At 41.9% G+C, this 19,160-nt stretch overlaps 1 protein-coding gene across 23 annotated transcripts in view; it reads left to right on the top strand.

Moving 5' to 3' along the window:
- Positions 1 to 19,160, top strand: part of NRXN1 (neurexin 1) — a 1,218,662-nt gene that overhangs the window by 610,318 nt on the left and 589,184 nt on the right. For 22 of the 23 annotated variants that reach the window (XM_063123832.1, XM_063123833.1, XM_063123845.1 and 19 more), the window contains 3 exons: positions 8,677 to 8,799; positions 10,474 to 10,855; positions 13,721 to 13,911. In XM_063123832.1, the coding sequence (XP_062979902.1) occupies positions 8,677 to 8,799; positions 10,474 to 10,855; positions 13,721 to 13,911 (696 nt within the window). Of the gene's footprint in view, positions 1 to 8,561; positions 8,800 to 10,473; positions 10,856 to 13,720; positions 13,912 to 19,160 lie in introns of those variants that run through there. The other variant, XM_063123856.1, reaches the window with a different exon arrangement.

Genomic DNA, 19,160 nt, shown 5'->3' on the forward strand with positions numbered 1-19,160 from the left:
CAGCGGCGGCGGCAGACAGCGGCAGCAGCAGGTAAGTGGGGAAGAAGGGGGAGAGGGCTTACCTGCCTCTGCCTCCACCACCATCCTTGCGTCCGGCGGCTTCCACTGCTCATCTGTTTCCTGCAGAGGCAGACTTCTGCAAGAATAAGCAGCCTTCTCTAAATTCCATCTGCACGTGTGGAAGCAATCTCCGTTTAGAACTGTAATAAAATCCATAACTTTAAGCTTATGAAATAATTGCAGGGCTCTAAGTATATTTTCCTCATAAGTATAAAAAAGGGAAATCTGTGTAATCCTTTGATTTTTGTTTTAGACAAAAACAACAAAGCCTCTCAAAGAAGGATGTAAAATAATTCCAAATTTAAAGCTGAAAAATGCCTAGTGGCTCTTTTTATATGTTATTAACTACCACATGGAATGAAGACACCTGGAAATTAAAGGGAGATTATTCATCTCAACATAAACTCACAGTCCAAATATCTTCTTTTCTGAACTTACACATTTTTTTCCTCAACCTGCTTATTCTTAATAATAGTGGTCAAATGTTACTAAAAGGAAAATTTAAGAATGCGTAATTTGCTAGCTTTGTTCTCCATGTTCCTATCTTCTTAACATATACATGTGTTGATCTGGGTGAACCGTATTGTTAGTTTTAATAATATTTCTTTAAGGTTATATATACTTTTTTCCAAGTTGGAATGATTATGGTATGACATAAATTGACACAGTCAAAACATGATGGTAAACATGATCTTTAGGTTATACATGGCAATTCACACTTGTGCATGAAGTTTAACTTTCAAACAGTGCTGGTGCAAAAGTGTAAATATTTAAAACATTTAGATCTTGCCCTATATCATTAAGATCTCAGGGTGCCATACAGATAAAAGCATACAGTATAAAACAGTAAATATACACAGCTAAAAACAAATTAAACCATGAACCAAGTTAAAACAATATATAATTTAAAAGCAGTAAAACAATTAAAACAGTTAAAACAATGTGCCAATATGATGTTTCTTGTAATGTGAGAATGGCAAATGCATACTTTCCTTGGCTCCGTAGACATGTCTGGAGGCAGAACCATAGATTCTCTTCCGAACATGTATATCTGGTCTGAAAAGAGACACTGCAAGGGTCATTCTGACATTTTAAAAATGCAAGTTTTCGTAAATCAAGGTGAATCTGTGTATATAGGACTGTAATGTGGGAATCAGCCCATTCTCTTTATTCTTTGTAAGATTTCAGTGATGTGCCAATATCAGCAATGATGAAAAGAAAACTACCACTCACCCTCTTCCACATGCCCAACGAATTTCAGTAATTTAGCCTCCTTCTCTCCTGCACACTTCAATATATTTTTGGCTCTTCTGAAACTACTACAGAATTACAACACTCCATGAATTGATCTACAATTCCCCCCAAAATGTGCATGACAATGCACTCTTTTATCCTTTCAGCATAGAGATAAGGGATCTCATATGTGGATGCTTGCTGTATATAGCATTCCTACTGGTAGGAAACTAACTGTGTTCTAAGTTGTTCAATCTGAGGACACCATGTGATTTTTCTCAACATTGTAACTAGGGGTCTTTAAGGTCTATGCTCTAACACAGCTATAGCACATAAAGAAATGGTTTGCACATCTATTCAGTCACCATTCTACTCAGGTTGCTGTTTTTTCTTCAACTTTCCCTGGTGTATTCCCCTGTCTTTCTACCTGGCATCAGTTCACTAGAGAGTCTATTAATTGTTCTTTCTACTTGCAAATCACATGGGTCCCAATGGCACCAAAATTAAGGTTGCAAATTTCGTTTACATTTTCATTAGTAATGATAAGGTCTGTTTATCAGGCCAACCTTTGCATTAAAAATCCATGTGACTTTAATAAAAATGTTATTATCATTAAACAAAGAACCAAGTACAAATAAAAAAAGATACTGCTATTATAACAGTAAATATATGGGGTTGAATCTTGACATAGTCATACTTAGAGCAGGCCCATTGAAATCAATAGGACATAAGAAAGTCATGAAAAATATAAGGCACATTGTTTTTATTGGGTCTATTTGTAGAATGACTAACTCTGGGTCCAACCCAATGAACAGAGTTCAGTGTGATTACCGTATTTCTTCGATTCTAAGACGCCATCGATTGTAAGACGCACACTAATTTCAGTACCACCAACAGAAAAAAAGCTTTGATTCTAAGAAATAATAAACGACCCGCGATTCTAAGACGCACCCCGGTTTTAGAGATGTTTATATAGGGGGAAAAGTGTGTCTTAGAATCGAAGAAATATGGTATGTTTGGGGGTTTTTTTGGGGGGGGGGGAATCATTCCAGAACATCACAACAATTATCCAATTTTCCACTAACTTATTTCCTAATTGTCTACTTTCCCAGTCACTTACAAAATGCATGTTTTTTCATTAATAATATAATCCATTTTTAAAAGCCCAGAAAATAAAATATAAAAGCGTAGTGTGATTTTTCAAAGTATATTTGAATGCGAGAAAGAATGTGAAGAAGTACTTGAGGTGGGGGTGGGGGGGCTTGTCATTTGAAGACAATTTGTCAATGATGTAATTTTGGAGTTGGATGAAGTCAGGATTTACTGAATGGGACTAATTACATTCCCTTTAGGACAGAATCCACTACACTCATCAAACTACCAAGAACCTAAATCCTGGGCTGGTTCCTGATAACCTAAATCATGGTCTAGAACTTTAGATGGTCATCTGAAGTGTACTGCTGGCTTGGATGCAGTCATGCAAGCCCTCTCCCCATTTCTGTCTATTCTACTCTGCCACTACAGCCCCCATATACTACATCCTCTGCCAGTAGGAGTAATTTGGGGGGGTGCAGATGGTAGGAGGATTTATAGAAATTCATTTCATGAGCAGAGTTCTGTTCTTGGAACTTTGGGTCCAATCCTTTGTCTCCTAATGCCTTTGATCCAATGGCCGTTTTGCAGAGAATTTTAGTAGGATCTCTCCAACCTGGGGCCAATCTCATTTGTTTCTTCCTGCAATAACCTATTTGTGGCATTTTGTCTTCCCCCTTTGGAAATGAGGGGGGGTGGAATTGTAAGAGCAATGGGATCATAAGAAAGGTGAGGCAAGTCTTTCATGCAGGTCAAATGGTGTGCTGTTCATGGGAAGGTCAGAGCTGATGGATAGGCTAAGAAACTGAGTTAAAGTTTGGGACACTAGCCTAGATAGATCGGCCTTCCTGAATGTAGTACCCTCCAGGTGCTCTGGACTTCAAATCCAATGTCCCATCAGCCCCAGCTAGAATAGCAAATGGAGTTTTAATCCAGAACATTTGGAGAGCACCACATTGGGGAAGGATGGTGTAGGCCAGGGGTGCAGAACCTCTTTCAGCCTAAGGGCTAAATTCCATTTCAGAAAAGGTCTCAGGGGGCACATTTTATTGGTGGTTGGAGTCGAGGGCAAAAGAAAGGGGTGGGGCAAAAAAACACCAGCATATTTTAGAGTAAAGGTCTTACTGCGAGTAAGTAAGTCTTAGGAGAGTTATTTCAACCAAATCTGCACCAAGGAGCCCACAAAATGATATGTGGTTGGTAGAAAAGGGGGTGGGGGCAGGGAAGATAGGTGGGGTCACTTATGGAACCTTGGAGGACCAAAATAAGTACCTAGGAGAGCCAGGTGTGGTCCATGAGGTTCTGCATTCCTAATGCAGGTGTTTAGATAGGGAGGTTCAGGACATGGAATGGACATACCTTCCACGTACTGATTTGAAATAATACACCAAAACCTGGCAAAACTTAGGGTTAGGTGAGTTGTTTTTTTTTTTAAAAAAAAAAAAATGTGTCTAGAATCTCATTGCTGTTTTAACATATTTGCTTATTCAAAATATCTTTTTCCCATTCTACCACTGGAAAGTAGTACGTTTTTCTGCACAGGATATCTAAATAGCTCTTTTTAGGATCTGCATCTTAGTGGGCTAGTATACAGATTGAAATGGCTGTGGACGCAAACCTCTTACTGAAGCTTAGTGGCACATCTTCCACTCAATTTCATGGAAGCAGAATGTTTTGAGACAAGGAACAGACATATTTTCCAATTTCTGCCATAGCCCCATTGTAAGTGTATGCAGGTTTTTCATTGCTGTATATCAGTTCCAGCAGCATAAATGAAATGAATGAACGGTTTTCAGAAAGTTAGGTTTGTAGATAACACGTAGTTCGCCCTGTTGCTGTTTCAGGAGCCTCCTTAGACATAAGTAAGCCATTTTGGTTTTAGCCAGGAAATTCTTCTCTTGTGGAGTGTATATATACGTCCAATTGGACACTAGCATTAATGTAAACTAAATTGCACTAATGTTAGGATCCTCTCTGTTTTCTGGGGAATCCCTTCTTGCCAGCTAACAGCATTGGCATTGCACGAGAGGTGATATACAGACGAGCTGAAATTTCTCAGAAGATATTTCTTTTGTTCTCACCCTCTAGAAAGAAAAGGCCATTTTGCAGTATTCTCTCTAAACATTTTCCAAATTGTGTGCATATGTTGTGGCCGGCAGCTTTCCTCCCACAATGCCTTGAAATGATGCTAGGCAGATGGCACGGTGGACAGTGAAAAAAATAGTAGCCAGGCTGCCATCAAAGAAGCAGCAAAAAAAAAAGAAAAGAAAAGATAACCTTAAGAAAAACAGAAGGAAGCTGTTGGAGAAATTCTCTTCTTCCTGGAGAAATTTGATGGAATGCTCTTACCCCATTTCCCTACCCACAAATAACGTGGCCTCTTCTTTTCTCTCGCTCTCTCTCTGTCAAAAATAAAATAAAATCTAACATATAAATTAGCATATGCATATTAGGCAAATAGGTGCCCTCTTTTGGCGTAAGTGTGCCCCATGGGCTGCCCCACCCTAATTCTGTTCACAAGAAGCAATGTTTTCATGTGTAAATGTCCCTCGGCAATTTCTTGTGATGCCCTAATGGAAAAGGGGTGAAAGTATGAAACCCAGAGCTGAAGTAGAGAAATGGATTTGAGAAAACAATGGGTTGAATTCAGAATTAGTCATCCGTCCAGTAAGTCCATTGAAATCGATGGAACCTAAGTTAGTCATGAGGCATGACTAACTTGTCTGATTGATTCCAATGGGTCTGAACTCAATCTAGATCCAACTCAAATATTTTGAAAGACAATCTGTTTGTAACATTTCAGAAAGCGAAGAGTGGCAATTTCACATTTTCCTTACAAGGCTCAACCATTCAGTTGCAATAAATATCTTAGACATCCAGGTAAATGAATGGGTGGGTTCAAAATTCCTTTATTTATCAGGGAAACCTTGCTGTTATTATAGTGCATCTATTATAACTGGCCCATTAATCAGAAAATTATACATTACCAGAAAGCCAGAGTAGAACTTTATGACTAAATTATTATCATGGAGGGGTTCTTTCAAGGAATCCAAGGAAGTTAATCACACTGAAATTTTAAGTGATTGCTCTGCTTGAAGCTTTTCAGGGTTGGATAAAGAATGTGTGCTATTAGATGGATAACTGCTCTTCACTAAGATCAGAAAGAGATATTGTGGTTAATTTGTATTAATGGAGGGTTTGCATAACCCTGCTCATACCCATTCACATAAAGAATGTATGACAATAGCAGAAAGAGGAAAATTCATATTTTGCCTGGTCAATAAGCATAGTTTTCTAACTACTGTTGGAGAATGCCCATAAATTGGCAGAAAGGGTATTTGAGGAACAACATTGCCAATGGGTTGGAACTAGGATTTGCCTTCTGTAGGCGCAAGGTTTTCAGTCACGGAAGATGCATCCACTCAATTTTCTGGGTCCCCCTCTTCTCCCAGCACTGCTATCTATCCCATTTAGCATGGTCCCTCATCCCTCTGGGTAGCATTTGGGGGTGTATGTGAAGGAGCTGGCCAGTTGCATGCACCTAAATCTGGATCCAAGTGACATTAGCCTAACATAAATTATGTTGCACTAGTATAAGAGACCTTGAGCTCAAAACCAATAGCATAAGCTCATGTGATGGGATTCTCCAGAAAACCTGCCGTGCCAGCTAACTCTGTTGGTGTTGTACTAGAGGTCCTTTATGCTAGCACAATGTAATTTATATAAGCATTTGTGGCCCATTGGATACTGCCTAGGATATATAAGCCCCAGTTTAGGTTAAATTCCAGATGATTGATCAGGGATAGAATATATGTCAAATGGTAATGCCGAAAGGTGGTTCTTATGTTGACTGGTATGCCCCTAGCTGGTTTCTGGCAGACTCATGATCTATTTGTTTAAGTACATAGGAAAGGGGAATTAATGAATTTAATATGAACTGATTTCTGAAATGCTCCAGCGTAATTATGCCTGACTATACCCTGGGCCATTAACTAAGATAGTGACAGAGGATTCACATTTACATAAATTCAGCTGTATTCTTATTAATTAACAGTTTTCATGGGTCTAGAATGGTGATTCCATAGTGGCATGAGAATGCATGAAGCTCTCTAGAAGCCTCTTCAGAACAATTATTTCTCAACTTCAAATTATTTCTCAATTAATACGACCTCTCAGCATTGTGTCTGTTCAAAGACGGTGACCTCAGTCCATCTCTAGTCCTATGCAACTAGGTGTGCAAAACAAGTAGTTTGTGAATCCTTATCTGGGAGAAAAAAAGCTATCCAGCCAGCTCAATTGGTCCAGGATGAGCATTGCAAATAGATCTCCATTGATGCTTTTTGCATTTGCATCAGCTGTGCGGGTAGAAACCTGCTTTTGCATGTGGGTCTCTCTTGTTGGAGGCTCAGGGCAGTATCCAACACTGTCATTCCGCAAACTCAAATAACACTAGTGGAGCTCTCCTGAACCTTTCTGTTGTGCAAGCAGTTGTGCAACCTGTTGCATAATGGGGTGTAGAAATGGAATGTGCAGCCAGTTGCACAGCGGGTTGCACAAGTGTAATGCACAACTGCTTGCACAACCACGCTTGTGCAAACATAACTTTAGTCAGATTCTTCTCTTGTGCAGAGTTCAGAACCTAGTTTCTCCTAGCGCAATGTGATTTTCACTAACGTAATGCCACAATTGGGTATGCCAGCCTTTCTGAAGCCAGTGCCCTCCAAATGGTTGAGCTTCAACTCCCATCAGTTCCTCCCAGCCAGGCCATGGCCAATGGTCAGGAATGCTGGGAGTTGTAGTCCAAACTATCTGATGGGCATCTGCTTAGGGAATGTTGAACTATGCTACTTGGTCAAGCAGAGTGCTTTCCTTGTTGCTTGGCTATTGAGCTCCCAATTAATTCAACTTGCCTATGGCTCAGTAACCAAGTCCATTTGTGCGAGACATTTGGATGTTGTTTGATTGTCTCATTGACTTCATTCAAGCAATGTTGAGGATGGATGTGCTGCACGCCTATGTTTGAATATGTGTAAAATAGTCAATTTTCTATTCCCTGCAGATGTAGTTTGAGTGATTTCTGACATATTTTGGACAGTGTCATAAAGTGTGCATGTAAGCCCTCACTGGACATGGTATAAATGCTTGTCTAGGGACCTTGAGTGCAGTGTTGTTCTCCATCTGCTCACATCAGTGAGAGGGAGAGACGAGAGGGAGCAGACACCCCCTTCTCTTCACTTTCTCTTCTCACTTACCATACTGTGAAGGCAGCCTGAAAGTGAGGGCCATCCCTGAATTTGCACACATATCACAGCTGCTAGTGGCATACAAGAGAGGATAGAGGGGTGCGTAGGACAGCACAGTTTGTTCCCACCCCTTCTATGCCACCATCCCACTTCAAGGCCTCCATTCTATGTCCCAAGAGAGCATGGACTGTAGGCCCAGTCCAATGTGGACCTGGTCTAGTCTGGAAGCCAGGGTATCAATTGAGTGAGTACATTCTTCTGTTTTGCTCGCAATAGGTACAGTGTTTACATAGGGCCTCAAGATACTGCACTCCATGCATGGTTCATTAGGAGCCTCTGGACTCTACCCTTCACAAATAGAGATGGGGATGACACCCCCTTATTTAGAAAGCAAAACTCTGTGGTTTGAAAGAATCTCTGCTCAGAGATTTGTGACCCACTCAAACTTTCCCATGGCCCTTTCAGTTTTGAGGTTCTGGTTGCAATAGACATTACTGCTATAAAATTCCATTAAGCATATTTATTAATACAATAAAATTACAAAGTTTACACATCATGGGCAATGGGGGCTCTCTCATTCCACTTTCAACATGCTGGGTGGTGATGGTGTAATGATCAGTCATCTCCAGACTAAAAATAGTTTCAGAAATGATTAGTGCTTAATTAGTAGCCTACGTAAACCGTTGTCATTGATAAACCATCCACCCCACATCTCTGTATTGACTGTGCCCATTTATGAAAATCAGTTCACCAACTTTGCCATTTTTAAAATATCATCTACAAATATTGCAAGATAGCATACCTGTCATTTGAGGCCCACATACCCTGTGACATTCTTCTAGCTTGTTGTGTCTTTCAAATATGTTTTATTAAATGTTTGCTCCAGCCAGTTTCTCTCTTTCTCTTTTGTTTCTTCTCTCTCTCTCTCTCTCTCTCTCTCTCTCTCTCTCTCTCATTCTCTTCCTCTCTTCCTCTCTCTTTCTCTCTGTGAGGTTCACATGTTGACTGATTTAAAGATTCCATAATAACTGTTTGGCATACCCTACAGGCAAAGGTCCAGAAACCCTTTTTGCTGGCTATAACCTCAATGACAATGAATGGCACACGGTACGTGTGGTTCGAAGAGGAAAAAGTTTAAAGTTAATGGTGGATGACCAACAAGCCATGACAGGTAATAAAGACTACTGATTATTTCCTAGATCTCTCCATGGTGGTGGTGGGTGGTGGTGAAAGCTGTGGCAGTGATTGGTTCCCCTCCCTGCTGAACCAATCACTGGTTCAACTCAGTAGTTGAACGAATCTTTGGTAGCCAGTGGCTGAGCTACATTGATCCTAAAGATCACTGACTGCCATTGCCTACAAATTCTAAGTATCTCTGCTTGCTACTCTGATCCTAAGGTGGTTTATGGTTATGTTTACAGTATTATTTATTTGCTGTATCTTTATCCTGCTTTCCAGGCCATTGTTGTCTTCCAAAGTGGCTTACATCAATAAAAAGGGGGAGAGAGACAGAGAGAATCAGGCCCTGCCATTAGGCTTGCAAACTAAAATGGCAAGACACCCAAGGGAAAGGGAGTGGAGGGAAGGGGACCACTTTATCAAAATTAGAACAAGATTGTGAACTATAAACAGCCATTTAAATGCACTTCGGGGCAAACTGAGGCCTTTGCTAGACCTACCTGAAAATCCGGGGGAGAGGAGGGGAGACCTCGAGTTGCGAATAATGCGAGATCTCACCCTAGTTTACTCGCAAGGCATGACGAGCTCAAGAAGAGAGCCATCACGCCCACCATTTTTTTAAAAAAACTTTTAAAGGGCTGACTGCGCACGAGAGGACAAGTTGCAAGGTAAGTTTTTTTAAAAAAACACACACACACTTGATTTCCCCTCTCCCCCCACCCTAGCCCCGATGGGCGCAGCACTCCTGAGGAGACTTTGGGGATCATTCTCACAATCTGGAAACCCTACAAAGAGTCTGATCCTAAATATATAGAGTAGACTCAACTATTATCCATTCCATACATTCAACAAAATCCCTCGAAAAAGTGGATACAGAGTTTTTCCCATTCTGAAATATGGAAGAATCCTTTACCTACACTGTCTCTTGTGTTTCACAGTTAACACAGCTGCTAGTAGTACATAAAAAGTGATGTGGGCAACTGACCCTAAGCTTTGGCCAGTGCTCTGAAGCTTACGGCTTTTTTTTTCTTTCTTTCTTTTTTTGCTGTTTGGACTGAGCATTCACAAATATTCATGCCCTTTTGGTGCAAACCATGAAATGCTTGTGCATCTCCCACACTAGAGGCATTCAAGAGGCAGCTGGACAACCATCTGTCAGGGATGCTTTAGGGTGGATTCCTGCATTGAGCAGGGGGTTGGACTCGATGGCCTTGTAGGCCCCTTCCAACTCTGCTATTCTATGATTCTATGATCTCTACTTTTAAGAAGGTGTTTGGAATTGGATGAAACTGGTTGGGTTGTTTGCTGTTGATTTTTTGTTGTTGATTTTTGCTATTTTCTGGGGCACTCCCCTACCTCCCCTCTCGTTCTCTCTTACGTATTTTTGTGTGGGTTTTGATCTTTTAAATTGAGATGTGTTTGAAGTTTGATTTAAATTTGTATGTTAGTCACTTTAAGTTATTCTTAAAGATAAAATGGAATGGAATGTACATGATAATTTTGATTTCCAACACAATTTTCACATAAGGGATTACCCAAAGTATTGGAAGGCTGTGAAAACAGAGGTAATAAAGGTCACATGTTTGGACCTCAGGCTGAGCATTTGAATCAGTGCTATTAGGTCTGTTTCTGATACTAACTTCTCCAAACTCATTTTTGTTTGAAGGTCAAATGGCCGGGGATCACACAAGACTGGAATTCCATAACATAGAGACAGGAATCATAACGGAACGCCGTTACTTGTCCTCCGTCCCTTCCAACTTCATTGGCCATCTGCAAAGCCTCACTTTTAATGGCATGGCCTACATTGACTTGTGTAAAAATGGGGACATTGATTACTGCGAGCTAAATGCCCGATTTGGCTTCAGGAACATCATCGCCGATCCGGTCACCTTTAAGACAAAAGCCAGCTATGTTGCCCTTGCCACATTGCAAGCTTACACCTCTATGCACCTGTTTTTCCAGTTCAAAACGACGTCGTTGGATGGGTTAATACTCTACAACAGCGGGGATGGGAATGACTTCATTGTGGTGGAGTTGGTGAAAGGGTGTGTATGCAAATCACTGCACAGTAACACTGATGATACCAGTCGTGGAGGCTAAATGGAGCCTCCATGTTCATGGCAGAATGCTGGGCTGCATAAACTAGACTTCACAAGCCTGGTGTCCTCCAGATGCATTGGACTCCAACTTGAAGTCCAACGCATCTGAAGGTCACCCGACTGGGGAAGATACCAGATTGGAGATACAACTTTCATCTGATCCAGCAGGGTGGGTTCTTCTTAGGTCCTTCAAGCAGAGACTTCTATTTGAAGCCCATAAAGATCCATTGCAGATGAGGGCCCTGCCTACACTACATGATCTATTTAAGATATTTGGATAAGTGTTTCTCATACTGCTATCTCACACCCCTCCACAAACATTTCCTCTCTCTCATCTGAACAAAGTTTAGCTGAGATAAAATCAAGCAATATTCCCTGTATCTCCCCCCCTCCATTCTCTAGTATCCTGTTCAAGAGAAGGCTAAGATTGATGGATGATGGCTGAGGCTTTGTCCACCTCAACAAAAACAACCCTGAGGTGGGGTTATTCAAGAGGAAGTGTGTGTGTGTGTGTGTGTGTGTGTGTGTGTGTGTGTGTGTGTGTGTGATTCATGCATGCATGCTCCATAAGCAGGATCTTGCCCTTTGCTAGAAGGGGAAAGGGAAGCACAGACTGGCCTTCAGTAGTTTATGTATCTCTCCCAGCAAATACCTGGCTCCATCCACTGCTAAAAGCAGCCCTCCATGGAGTACTTACCAGAAAGAACTGGAGTTGTTGTTGCAGTGGAGGCTGATGGTTCTGGTTGCAGTGGACTTGTGTATCTGCACTGGGCTTTAGTCAGAACTCTAGAGAAGCTATCAAAGGTGCTGAACCCATTTTGAAGCCTGGGTCCAGCACCTTGCAGAGCTGCTTTGGAGTTCTGACTGGTTCTGGCTGAAACTCAGCGCAGATATTGGAGCCATCAGTCTCCAAGGTCTTGTTACCATGGCAGCACTTACATGCCATAGTTGTGGAGCTGGAGGTAGTTTGTGGTGGATTTTAACAGCAAGTTAAAGTAGTATCTCACTACTCTGAGCTGGAGTTTTTTTTTTGGGGGGGGGGTTAACTAAAACAATAAGGGGAGAGAAAAAAAGAAGAGAGACAATCATATACACACACTTTTGGATCCAGGTTTGAGGAAGCCTTCAGTAAAGGGACTTTTGATGAGCCCTCTCTCATGCCAGCCTCAGCTGTGGGCTTACTTGGAGGTGACAGTGGAAATCAGCCATAGATATTTATTGCATCTATATCCCACCTTTCTTGGATTGTGGATTTCCAGGTGGCTACATGCAGTACCCAGCTGGTCTTCCCTCCAAGCACTGACCAGACTCAGACTTGCTTAGCTTCAGCAAGGTGCATGAGTCATGTGGCTTCCAACCATGCCCTGGGGCCTACCTCCCATACCCTCCTCCCATACCCTCAGTGTAGCATAATACTGGGACCCTGGGGAAAGCAAAGTGGCTTGTGACCGCACTGGACCAATGAGATAAAATGGCTGCCCACCACTGCCTCTGCTAGGAGTGCCTGTGGCTGAGGGCCCAAGGGAAGCGCCATTTCTGCCCTTTCACCTTCCTGACTGTGCTGGGTGCCAATGCAAGGCTTAAGGCCTAACATCTGCAGCTTACTGTAAAGTGGCTACTTTACAGTAAAGGTTGTGGTCTGCCTTGAAAAGTTCTGAAGACATTTCCATAAGTCGGACCACAATGAATATTGTCCTGCTTGAAAAGTCTGAGGGCATCACCGCCATACAGATGTAAATGTTTAGTAGCCATTCTTTCTCCTGAGAACTCTAGGGATGTTAGTTCTGTGAGAGGAGCTAGAATTCCAGTTACTAAACACTTAGTTTCCTCCAAAAATTACAATTCCTAGGGTTCTTTGGGGGAAGCTATGATATTTAAATAAGTATAAAATGGCGAGGAATTTGCCTTATATTCCTTAGGGATAGAAATTCTGTCCCTTTTGGAATATGGTGCCTATTTACATATTGGGAGTTTTGGATAAAATATATTAAATAATAGGCCTGAGTGAAAAATGGTCTCCCCAAATTCTTCACACTAGTTGTGCGTGGCACTATTGGATGTGCGTGTGTGTGTGTGTGTGTGTGTGTGTGTGTGTGTGATTTTGCTGAATATTCCTTGGATGGTGCAGTGTCCACGCCCACCACTTCTTTCAACAACATTAAAAGAATATTAAACAATATTAAAACTGGATCCAAAGCTCCACCTGAAATTATCCACCCCATTCATGGATCACAAAATTGGGGAAGTCATTTTGCCAAGTATTCTTCATGGGTTGACTTGCATTATCCAACAGTTCAGGAAGCATGAACAATAATATTTCTAAAACATTATCATAACATTCTGAAATTTCTGAGAAATTTCAGTCTAGTCCTGGATAGAACATTATCCCATTCCCTAGTCTGTCTTATAAAATAGCTCTGAGAATGAGAGTGTCATCAGAGGAGTGTTTTTTCACACGCGTGTTACTGGCCACTCATGGTTTTCCTTTTGATGATACTATCTAATCTCCCGCTCCTTCTGGGGGGAATGAAATGTGCCACAATTTCCTGCTCTTTGCAGGAAAAGCAGTGTGATAAAAACGCCCACTGAATGGGTCATGCGGTCATCGTTTACTTCCTCTTTCTTCCCCACGTGAAGGAAGAGGAAGTATTGTGGGACAGAATGGGGAAGGGAGCGATGGCAGGGAAATGCAATCCCCCTCCCCATCTGGTGACACTCTGAGCAAGGAGTGGAAATGAAAGGTTGTCTTGTTTCATCCACCTACTCATTCAATAAGAATAAGCGTGGCTATTTTTTGCTCCCTGTTTTCAGGTATTTACACTACGTCTTTGATCTGGGAAATGGTGCAAATCTTATCAAGGGAAGCTCCAATAAACCTCTGAATGACAACCAGTGGCACAATGTGATGATATCACGGGACACCAATAACCTCCATACGGTGAAGATTGACACAAAAATTACGACACAGAGCACAGCAGGAGCAAGGAACTTAGATCTCAAAAGTAAGTCACAGAAGTAATTGCTAGAAGGGCACACTATACCTTTACATTATGATATGCCTTTTGGTTTTTCAAGTATATATTACATAGCTAGATGGTGAATACTATATCCGTTAATTGAGCTACCTCTGGTGGCACAACATTTGCAGCCTTGTGAGCTATGCAGCATTCTTCCAAAGGCAGAAATGATCAGAGGAGAATGGATTAGGTGTGGTTATAAATTCTACTTTGTAGTCTGGCTATGGGATTGATTTGCGAAAGAAACAGCTTGGTTTTCTGCTCTAGATGCTGCAGGGGGTACAAAAACACAGACCTTCAGCCAATATTTGTCTCTGCTCTCTCATCGCTCTCTCTCTCTCTCATGTAAAGATATCACACTGATCCGTGGATACAGGATCCAACCGCGACCACTCTGGCAGACATCCCAAGTATACTGCGAAATGGGAGAATATTCGTATTGCTTCTTTTGTGGGGGGTCTGCAATTCATTTGTAGTTGGAACAAAAAAGGATTCAAGGAAACCTCTTTTGTGGGTGGGGGTAGAAGAGACTTTTTCAGTGCTGCCATCCCTGGGGCCAAGAAGGCTGATCCTGTGACGTGTTTGAAGGACCTCATTGGCCCCGTTCAGAAGACACCTTAAACCATGGCTTTAACCACAGTGGTTAAGGCAGAAAGTCGAGCCATATTCAGAAGACACCTTAAACCATTAGCTTTAACCACTTTTTGCTTATTTCACCATGGTTAAAGCCGTGGTTTAAGGTGTCTTCTGAACACAGCCCGGCTTTCTGGCTTAACCACTGTGGTTAAAGCCATGGTTTAAGGTGTCTTCTGAATAGGGTCTTACATTCGCATTGGCAAATAGAATGGGCGCCAACCAGAGACGTTGCAAGCATTTTAAATAGGGCAATGGCGAAAGTGAGCATCTCTGTACAAATCCCAACAAGCCATGGAGGATATGTGGTTTTTCCCCTCCTCCTTTTTAAATCTTTTTTGCTACTGGCACTGCACCGCCAAAATTTAGTGGTGATTTACTGGCATGGCAGCAATTTCAGCAGGGTGCACGTGTGTGGCCCTTGTTGGAGGGCAGAAATTGCCCACCCCAAAAACCAATCAATGAGACCTGATCATGGTCAGTGGGCATGGAATGCTAGTCAAATGTGAATGGGGAGGTTCCTCCCCCAAAAACAACAACAACAGGGGGAGGGTGTGTTGAATTGAGTGCAAGGAAAACTGAAAAGAAGCACTCCACAATGCAAAAGATCCCATTTGTATGAATTTATTTATTTATTTATTTATTTATTTATTTATTTATTTAAACATTTGTGTCTGGCCATATATCACTGGGATCTCAGGGTGGCATACAGGTCAAATCAGACCAATGCAAAGCAATAAATATACACAGCTAAAAATGTATTAAATCATTAACAAATTAAAACCAGCAGAAAACTTTAAAAGCAATAAGAACAATTAAAACTATGTGCAATCTTGGGGAATTTTAGCCTTCGAAGCCATTAATGCAGAGCCCATGTTCTAACTTGGCTCCTAAATGAAGCCAGCGTCGGCGCTAGTTGAGCCTCCAAGGGGAGGGCATTCCACAACCGGGCTGCCCCCACAGAGAAAGCCCTCTCCCATGTTGCACCATAAAGTTTCTCTTATGTTGGTGGGGTGGAGATCTCAGATCTATGGGAGGAGCCACTAAACTGAAAGTTAAAGGAATTATGTCCCACTGATTTCTAAAATGCACACTTTAAGGAAATGTCCATAGAAAACTGGGTGCATTTTTGCATGTGGATTTTCATGCTGACCTTTTACCAAAATGCCCACAAGCTATTGTGGAAATAGGATGGGACAGGCTTGTGTTTTTTTTTAAAAAAGGTGAGCGTAGGGTGGGGAGGATAATTGCAGAGAGCCAAATGGACAGATTTGTCCAGTCTTAGTTTTACCACTGAGCTACTATCTTTCTCCCAACATGTGCCAGTAAAACTCATTAACAGGTCTTGCACATATCCAGTCTTATTCTTAGACAAGTTTTGTGCAAGAATTTTTTAAAAAAAAAATTGGTAAAAATAAAACCTAAGCTGCCACCAATAGCTGAAAATCCAGGAATTTTTGCTGCACTTCTAACATTCTGTCTCAAACTTCTTTTTAAATGACAACAAAAAAACTTTTTCTTTTTTTCTTTTTTTCTTTTTATCCATCCAGCTTCTCAGCTAAAGATAATGAGATGACCTTAAGCACTTTGTTTCAGATTTCTATGAAGTTCCTCACATTTGTGTCACGTAAATTGTCACTGTGATCAGGAACGCGAGTCTTAAAATAGTACCTCCTCATCATAGGCTTCAGTGTCAGAAAATATTAATTGCCAACATTTCAAGCTGTGTTCGGTTGTGCTTTGTACACCCTGGCCAATTATAAACAGTTGCAGTTCCAGAGAGTCGGAATGCAAATGTTCACATTACTGGATATGCCTATGGTAGAGAGGAATATAACGGTTTCATCTATATCTGAAATGTAACGTGGTGGCAGTGGTAGTAATTGACATCTACAGTTTTATAAGAGCTGTACAGATGTTGGGCCTGTTCAGACAACACACTAAGCCATGGTTAGGCAGCTAACCCCTTTGCAGCAAATGGTTAGTGAGCATGTTTAAACCATGGTTATGTAGCCAACATGGTAAGGAATGGTTCACAGGACACGCGAAGCCATAATGTTTAGCTCAAAGTGCTTAACCACCGTGGCTTAGCGTGTCATCTAGCGTCACCATATGAAAAGGAAGACAGGGCTCCTGTATCTTTAATGGTTGTATTGAAAAGGGAATTTCAGCAGGTGTCATTTGTATATATGGAGAACCTCGTGAAAGTCCCTCTTCATCACAACAGTTGAAGCTGCAGGTGCCCTGCCCTCTTTTAAATCTGATCACTCTAGTACAGCTCTTGCAGCTTTAACTGTTGTGATGAAGAGGGAATTTCACCAGGTTCCCCATATATACAAATGACACCTGCTGAAATTCCCTTTTCTATGCAACCGTTAAAGATACAGGAGCCCAGTCCTCCTTTTCATATGGTCACCCTAGTGTCATCTGAACAGGGTCATTGAAAGGTAAGGCAGTCCTTGCCCACAGGTGTAAAATGCAAGAGACACAACAGGAAAGGAATGAGGAGGGATGAGGAAAGCCAGCACTGAAGCAAATGCTCCTTCTCTGGGCAATGGCTGGAGCCAAACTGGTCTTCCCCTTGGCAGGCTCATCTTTCTGGAAGGCAGCGGATTCAACCTCCCAGCATCCACTGGCTGATGACAGAGGCTACAGTGTCCTTTCTTATTTGGGCCTTCTTGACCCTTATATTGGTTCAAATTCTCATTTGTCATTTTAGTTTGGCTACATTTCCTACTTCCTTACAAGGGGAGGGGATTTAAGTTGCAGGAGCCCCTCGGAACATAGGAAGCTGTCTTAGATTAGTGTTTACCCCTTGTAGCGAAATCCTTTCTACTCTGACTGGCAGCAGCTCCCCAAGGTCTCCGACAGAGGTCTTTTCCTGGCACCTGCTTCCTTTTAAACTGCAGGGACAGGACTTAGGACCTCCTACCTGCAATGGATGCGGTCTCCTCTCCTCTTATGATCCCTCCCCATGGCCATGATCAGCCTGCATAGAGTTTGGCTTCAGAGACCTCCAAAGAGACCTCCAAAGATATCAAGGAGGCATTTTTTTTGTAAGCGTTGACATTTTCTGGGGTTGATCCCTGATATCAGGGGCAGGGGAAGATATTTCCAGAACTGACGTCCGGCAAACACTAATTACTGGGTAGAAGGACCTCTATTGACCAACCCTTTTTCCCCCTTTGGCCATGCACCCTTTTTCTATGGCCATACCCATCACTGACATCTGACCCCGAAAAGTTTAACAAATAGGGAATGTGTCCCTTAGGTCAATAAAAGGTTCCCCCAGCCCTGCTATGAAGCTACTTTGACATCCTTTTAAGTTTTCATATTGGAGTGCAAGGATTCAGCCAGATGTGTGAAAGAAGAATGTGAAGGATGTTGTATGTACGATGGATGTGCTAGTGGTAGTTTCTGGAGTTGCTGCTGAAGTAGCGATGGAAGGTGACCTCATTTGTTTATTTATTTATTATGCTCGTATCCTGCTCTTTATGGAAGCTCTGAAGAGTTTGAACGATGCACTGGGACAGATTTCTATGCAGTTCTAATCAGGCTAAGCCCTGCTAAGCTTTATTAATGTATTTAACTGTGTAGCAACATCATATGCTCTTGGACCAACCTCTGGTCCCCTCCCAGTGATTCTCAAAAGATGGATCAGGCCTCAAAAGATGGAGCAGGGGGTTGGACTCAATGGCTTTGTAGGCCCCTTCCAACTCTGCTATTCTATGATTCTATGATTCATTAGAAGGCATAGAGATCTGTCAGGGGAGATACAAGCTCTTTATTGATTCCCTTCAAGAGGCAGCTGGACAACCATCTGTCAGGGATGCTTTAGGGTGGATTCCTGCATTGAGCAGGGGGTTGGACTCGATGGCCTTGTAGGCCCCTTCCAACTCTGCTATTCTATGATTCTATGATTCTCTTCCCCCACCTCCACCCCATCTCACTTCAGAGTGTGTCTACTTGACTAAGCCCAAAACCAGAACACTAGATCATCATAGAATCATAGAATAGTAGATTTGGGCGGGGTCTGTAAGGCCATTGAGTCCAATCCCCTGCTAAGTGCAGGAATCCATCTTAAAGCCCATCTGACAGATGGCCTCTTGAAGGCCTCTAGTGTGGGAGAGCCCACAACCTCCCCAGGTAACTGGTTCCATTGCAGGAGCTCTACTAGAGTAACCAGAGACAAAAGAGGGCAGGACTCCTGTAGCTTTAACTGTTGTGAGGAAGAGGAGATTCCAGCAGGTGCTGCATGCATACAAATGACACCTGCTGAAATTTCCTTTTCTACACATCTGTTAAAGAGTCAGGAGCCCTGTCCTCCTTTTCATATGGTTGCCCTAATACCAGTTTAAAACTTTTTAAAGTATAGAATAAAAATAAAAACCTAAATATAACCTAGCAGTAGTGCAAAGATTTAAAATACAGTGACAAATTTAAAACAACAGAAACTGAAATAATAAATTGCAGAGAAAAAGAGGATTTCTGTCTTTAAAGGTTGCATGAGAATTTTATTTGCATTTGTTTAAGAGTAGAGCTCACCCTGTTTGCACGCATGAACACAAACAGAAGTGCATTTTTCAGGCAAAGCTCACATG

The sequence above is a fragment of the Elgaria multicarinata genome, chromosome 4 (genome assembly GCF_023053635.1).
Source record: "Elgaria multicarinata webbii isolate HBS135686 ecotype San Diego chromosome 4, rElgMul1.1.pri, whole genome shotgun sequence".
NCBI lineage: Eukaryota > Metazoa > Chordata > Lepidosauria > Squamata > Anguidae > Elgaria > Elgaria multicarinata.